Below are 6,746 nucleotides of genomic sequence, written 5' to 3'. Positions count from 1 at the left end.
GTTTTCTCTTTCTATAAAAGCTGCTCACTTTCTTTCTCTCTCTACTCGTCAATGGTGAATCATTCTTCTTAACTGTAAGTATCTATAGCTTCTCCAAATATTATATTTATATACTAGATCCATCTATATTTAAACTAATTTTCTAATTCTGTTTCTTTTCTTATATCTTCAGGTTGATCCAAATACATATAATTTAAGCTGGAATTCTGTTACATTTGGAAATTTAACTGTCTTTTTTTTTTTTTATAAGTTATTATGTTATAATCTACATTAAGCTTCAGTTATGAGAATCCCATTGTTTAACAAACTTCTGCTATTTTCGTCAGGCCATAAACCGCCACGAAATTGGCTACTGTTGTGTCTAGTTAGTGTCTGTATGCTTATCGCATTATTCGGTTCGTCGTCTTATGGCGGTTTGGACTATAGTGTTAATAGTAATGCAGAACCAAGAGTGTATACTAAGTATAGAAGATTAAAAGAGCAAGTAGAAAGTGATTATACAGAGTTAAAGAGTTCTAAGAATGGTGTAAAGGGGATTAAGTTATGTGGGAAAGAATTAGAGCATTATGTACCTTGTTATAATGTGTCTGCAAATTTGTTATTTGGGTTTAAAGACGGTGAAGAGTTTGATCGACATTGTGAAGTATCGATGATGGATGAGTTGTATTGTTTGGTTCGTCCTCCACGGGACTATAAGACTCCATTGAGTTGGCCTGTTGGTAGAGATGTGATTTGGAATGGTAATGTTAAGATTAGTAAAGATCAGTTTCTTTCTTCTGGAAGTATGACGAAAAGGTAATTTCTTTTTTAGTTAAGACTTAAGAGGTTGATTGGGTATGAGTTGTTGTTTATTTCTTTTATATTGATGTTTTTAAGGTTAATGCTGCTTGAAGAGAACCAGATTTCTTTCAATTCGGATGATGGGTTGATTTTTGATGGTGTTAAAGATCATTCGCGACAAGTTGCAGAGATGATTGGATTAGGGAGTGATGCAGAATTTTGGCAAGCTGGTGTAAGATTTGTTTCATTTTGTATATCTATTTTTGCATTATATGGTTCGACTTGAATTACTGATCTTCGGGTCTGATTTAGTTTGTATTGTTATCAACAGGTGAGAACAGTGCTTGATATTGGTTGTGGTTTTGGCAGTTTTGGTGCTCATTTGTTATCACTGAAAGTAATGGCTCTCTGTATGGCTGCTTATGAGTTAACTGGTAGCCAAGTTCAGTTGTCTCTTGAAAGAGGCCTTCCAGCAATTATTGGCAATTTCATTACAAGAAAACTTCCGTTTCCAGCGTTGTCATATGACATGATTCACTGTGCACAGTGCGGTGTTCTATGGGACAAAAAAGGTAGTTATTATATATATGCGATTAACTTTAACTGGTTTTCAGATTTAAAGCTAGTTATGTTCCTTTGATTATAGAAAGTCATGTGCTTTCATTCGACTAAACTTTGTATTAATGTTTTTTATAAATCAGATGGAATGTTTCTTATTGAAGCTAACCGGATACTAAAGCCCGGAGGCTACTTTGTATTACATGGAACTTCCTTAAGTACCAATAAAGGAAGCATGCCTAGCCCTATTGAAGAATTCACTCGGAAGATCTGTTGGACATTGATGGCTCAGCAAGAAGAAACTTTCATCTGGCAGAAGACTACGGATGCTCAATGCTACTCTTCTAGGTAATACTACTTATCCCAGAATTCGACTCTGTGGCATATTTGTCAAAATTTGTTTTCGTGACGTTTATTTGCTTTTAATTGTAGCACACAGGGTGCCATTCCTCTTTGTAAAGATGAACATGAGGATATTCAATCGTATTATCAGCCACTTGCATCTTGTTTAGTGGGAACAGCCAGCAAACGCTGGTTTCCCATTCAGAACAGATCTTCTGATTACAGAATAAGCCCTGCTGATTTGGAAATTCATGGAAAGTACTGTTCTTTTGCAACTTTAGCCTTTTATTTTGATTTTCTAAGTTGCCTCTTGTTCAATGCTTTCTAAATTCATGGAAATCCAGTAGTAAATTACTGATACTTGTTTGTTTCTGCAGGCATTCAACAGCATGAGTTCTATGAAGACTTTGAATCTTCAAGATCAGCTTTAAGAAATTATTGGTCTTTGCTTACACCTTTGATTTTTTCCGATCATCCTAAAAGGCCTGGTGATGAAGATCCATCACCTCCTTATAATATGATTAGGAACGTGATGGATATGAATGCACGTTACGGGGGTATGAACTCTGCATTTCTGGAAGCAGGAAAAGCAGCATGGGTGATGAATGTCGTGCCAGTTGAGGCTCGTAATACACTTCCTCTGATACTTGATCAAGGTTTTGCGGGCGTGCTACATGACTGGTAAGAAACTTAATATTACCCCCTTTGAAACTATTAACAGCCAGATTAATTAATATAACTAACATTCAAATTGTTACTACTCTTGTGGTCCTTCAATAATTTGATCAAATATAGTATATTATTTTTTTTCCCAAAAATGATAAAGTTGCAGATTAAAGTTAAACCCCTAAAAGAAATGTATCACGGCTCTTGTGAATGGGGGAAACATACAAATTCAGATATAAATAATCATGATTGTAAACATTTCAAATTGGACCATATATTCGTTTTAATATAATACTCAAAAGATCGATTTGAAGGACCCAAACCTGTCCGCCCTGTTTTATGGCAAAAAAACAAAACAAATAAAATTATCACAATGCCATGTGATAGTCTGCAGAATTTCCAATTCTTGATGAACTAGAAGTTAGGATGTGCAGCTGAAAATGTTTCTTTTACTACATAAATGAATGGAAATCTTTCAACTTACCCACTAAACTCATGTATGTCATTTAATGGTTGATTTTTATGGAAAGTATACCTTTTCTAAAGAATAAAATAAAAAATGGCATTCTTCTAACTTACCCGAAAACGTCACGTTTGTTACCTCCTCCACTCAGTTTTACTGCCGGCCAACAAAAAAAGTAGTTATTAATAGATAAGTTTCAATGCGATAGTTGGTTAATAAAATAAATCTACTTTATATTCAAGTAAAGTTATATCGACTTTTTTTAAAGGGAACCTTTGAAAAGAGGCCGAGACTTGTTTAAGGATAAACAAATATGCTAAGATGGACGATAAAATGAGACGGATTGTTTATAATGTAAAATAGTACGAGTAACATGGTAGGTTAGGCGGTAATATTTCGTATTTGGCACTATTTTGCCAATTTTAGGATCAGACAAATTCAACTTCTAGTCATGTATTTGTTCTTAAATATTGCAATAACGCAAACGTTTGATCTATATTCTCATTTTTTTTTGCGTTTTTTCAAACGTAGGCGTGAACCCTTTCCTACTTACCCAAGGACATATGACATGCTTCACGCAAATGGCCTCCTATCGCACCTTATATCTGAGGAATGCAGCATTACAAACTTACTTCTGGAAATGGACCGTATTCTACGCCCTGAGGTAAATTTTCATTTTTCTTTTAATCTCAAGTTCTTCATTGAACAGCTAATCCAAGCATACTTGTATCGTATAATCTTTCAGTACTCATAACGGGATCATATCTGTTTCTTGTCAGGGATGGGTTGTTCTTTTGGATAAATTAGGTCCCATAGAAGATACACGTATGCTTGCTACACAAATACGATGGGAAGCAAGGGTAGTTGATCTTGAGAATGACAGTGACCAAAGGTTACTAGTTTGCCAAAAGCCATTTGTAAGAAAATGATCACTTTCAACTACCTAAGGCTTGATTAATCTTCACCGTGAACCGTTCTTCTGTATAGAACTCTGGTAATTAGTCAACATAATTCACACAATAATGTCCGCGCTCTCACTATATACATCAATGGCGATGCCAGATTTCCAAGGATGTTCTATACACCCAAATTGGGTTTCTTGAGATTGAGAATCAAAAGGAAGTGTTAAAGCTGTAAATTACACAAGAGTTTTTGTTGCCACATATCCTTAGTTCTTTTTCTTATTCATGTTCTTTTGTCTTTGCAAAGGAATTGCAGCAATTCTTTCAAACTCATTTGCTTGTTTCTTTATTAAATTTTGGTAATTGGAAATTGGAACAATGTCTTCGACCTGCAGTTACTAAAATATGTGCTGCAGATAATTAGTCTCATTTCATGATGTCTCTTTTCTTGACCCTCAACTTCTCTCAATTTCCTTGACCTTAAAGTCTTCATTGTAACAAGAGAACTAATACTAAAATAAGTACTCGTATATCATATTATATCATGTCAATGTGATTCTGTGACGAAGTCACACAATAATCTTTGAATTAAATTAGATTTTACGTCACCTCTCTCTCCTTCTATCTCTAGTAGACATTTTCTCACCATATCTTTGAAATATGTCTCCCAAATCAAACAAACCAACTTCTCTCAATTTCTTTGACATTACCTCAAACATAACAACACCTTCTTCATTCGAATAGTAATGCAAGAATCTATTGTAGTCAAATCTAGGTACCTCAAGTCCTTGATTTGTCACTCTCTCGACATACTTGGTTGCTTCTAACGACTTTCCTGCCTTAACCAACCCTCCTATGAAAATAGTATCAAAATTGATTAAAGGGTCATCACCCTTTCTCCCTCTTTTGCCTAAATGTCCTTGCAACAACATTACATAAGTATGCATTGTAGGTTCACAACCTCTCCTAATCATCTCCCTAAATACTTGTGTTGCTTCACTTGCCCTTTTCAACCTCAAAAGCCCCTTAATCAAACCATGATAAACATTAATGTCAGGCTTCTCCATCCCTTCCACAAGCTCATACGCTTCACGAATCCTGGCTTTGCTCAAAAACCCATAAATCAACGAACCAAATATCACCGAATCCGGTTCTATCCCTCTCCCACACATCTCATCAAACATTGCCCTTGCTTGACCAAGCTTGTCCCTTTTACACATCCAACCAATCACAAGCCTATAAGTCGAAACCCCCAACTCATCAATCCGATTAACTCTAACCGATTGAAAAAGCTTCATGGCTTCATCAAACAGGTTCGCCTTAAAAAAGGCATCCATCATTTTCTCAACACCATCAATCTCAACCTCAAAACCTTCATCCACCATCAAATTCCAAATCTTTGAAGCTTCAACTAAGTCACCCACATCACAAAAACCACAAATCAAATACTTATAAGTAACCCCATTTGGTTTTACAAAATCATTCAACTTAAAAACAATCCATTTAGCTTCATCAACAAGTTTACTCCTACTCAAACACTCAACAACCTTATCCAAAGTCCTCAAATCATACCCATATCCAAATTCATTCATTAAATGAAAAAAGTCAACACATTTCTTCATCTCCCTAGCAGAAGCCAAAGTTTTGATCACAACCATATAAGTCTTGTCACTAACCAAACGGCGTTGACCAAATTCTTTAGTCAACTCCCATAAAATGTCAATGTTTCTTGCTTTACCAACAACATCAAGCATTTTGTTAATGGTGATGGGTGTGTGATTGAAGTTCTGCGTTTGTGTAAATTTGTGAAATTTGTAAATGGGTTTCCATGAATATGGAAATTTGTTGCAGATTTGAAGGAAAAATTCATGGGTGAGATGGAAGTTGCAATTCGAGAGGGATTTGTGAAGTCTTGATTCCGGCGAGTCTTGTTGTTGGTAGAGGATGGTGGAGACACGGAGGAGATGGGTGGGGTTTATTGGTGTTATGGGGTTGAGTGCAGCGGCGGGTGGCGGAGGAGAGGGTGTGATATGATCGGCGACGACAACGGTGGAGTAAAAGAGGCGGAGTCGGTGGCGGAGGACATGATACTGAATTCGCATCATTTTTTGGGGGTTTAAGATATTTTTTGGGGGTTTTGTAAACATTATTTATTTACTTTAGATGCAATTAGGGGGTGTTTGGCATGGTCCGAATAAAAACTTCACCTGTATTATCTACTCGTAAATATTAAGAGAAAAATGACTACCAACCTAGTGCAACTTGCACTAGGTTTCGAGTTTGAGGCAGCATCGGAGTAAGGTTTCGAGTTTGAGGCAGCATCGGAGTTTTACCATTAATTTGTCATCATGTTTACGAGTGGACAAGTAATGAATATAGCTCCGTCCGGCTGGATTGGGCCAGCTGGCGACAGTCATTAGCCATCGGGTTACCTTGAACGGTATTCGGGCTATGCATCTTATTAGGTCGCTTAGAAAAAAACAAAACAAATTCTCTATGGTGAAACATTAAGGCACTAAAATTATAATATACTTAACTAAGAATTAAAATTTTAATATTTAATTTGAAATTTGGTTATATTATCTGGTCGATAATTACACAGATATAAATAAACGTAATTTTGGGACCTCCAAATTTTGGAGTCAATGTCATATCGATACAAGAGTTGTTATGATTTCTTCTCTAAAAGTGACAGAGAACTCGAAAAATGCATAAGCCAAACCAGCTGAACAATAATAGGTCAATACTGTACTTATATTAGTATTTATGTGTGTTTTTCTTGAAGAACCTTAGTTAAATTGGGACCCTCTTGCGGAAGCAGCAATATAGGAAGATGAAAGAAAGCCCTTGCGACCATTTTCTGGACATCATCTGGACAAGTTATCACGGTCTGCTACAATTACACTGTAGAATACATTGTCACTTGAGACCATTTTCTGGACATTTGACCTATTATTCACGATGTTATTAACAGATATACACAACCACTACATAGATGTCGATAAACAATGCTTAGACGATCATAAAGAAACTTG

General features: G+C 36.0%; 2 protein-coding genes across 2 annotated transcripts; one reads left to right on the top strand and one right to left on the bottom strand.

Moving 5' to 3' along the window:
- Nucleotides 1-257: 257 nt before the first annotated feature.
- Nucleotides 258-4,081, top strand: LOC122579868 (probable methyltransferase PMT5). The gene is made up of 8 exons (XM_043752130.1): nucleotides 258-795; nucleotides 877-1,012; nucleotides 1,112-1,352; nucleotides 1,482-1,686; nucleotides 1,771-1,934; nucleotides 2,058-2,361; nucleotides 3,341-3,473; nucleotides 3,589-4,081. Exons 1-8 carry the CDS (start codon nucleotides 284-286, stop codon nucleotides 3,736-3,738), a joined length of 1,845 nt encoding a protein of 614 aa, XP_043608065.1. The 5' UTR covers nucleotides 258-283; the 3' UTR covers nucleotides 3,739-4,081.
- A 140-nt stretch (nucleotides 4,082-4,221) lies between these two features.
- LOC122610821 (putative pentatricopeptide repeat-containing protein At1g26500) lies at nucleotides 4,222-5,816 on the bottom strand. The gene has a single exon (XM_043783777.1). The coding sequence runs from the start codon at nucleotides 5,814-5,816 to the stop codon at nucleotides 4,317-4,319; it is 1,500 nt and encodes a 499-aa protein (XP_043639712.1). The 3' UTR covers nucleotides 4,222-4,316.
- Nucleotides 5,817-6,746: the final 930 nt, after the last annotated feature.

Source organism: Erigeron canadensis, chromosome 8, assembly GCF_010389155.1.
Source record: "Erigeron canadensis isolate Cc75 chromosome 8, C_canadensis_v1, whole genome shotgun sequence".
NCBI lineage: Eukaryota > Viridiplantae > Streptophyta > Magnoliopsida > Asterales > Asteraceae > Erigeron > Erigeron canadensis.
This window is presented reverse-complemented; position numbering and strand designations above follow the sequence as displayed.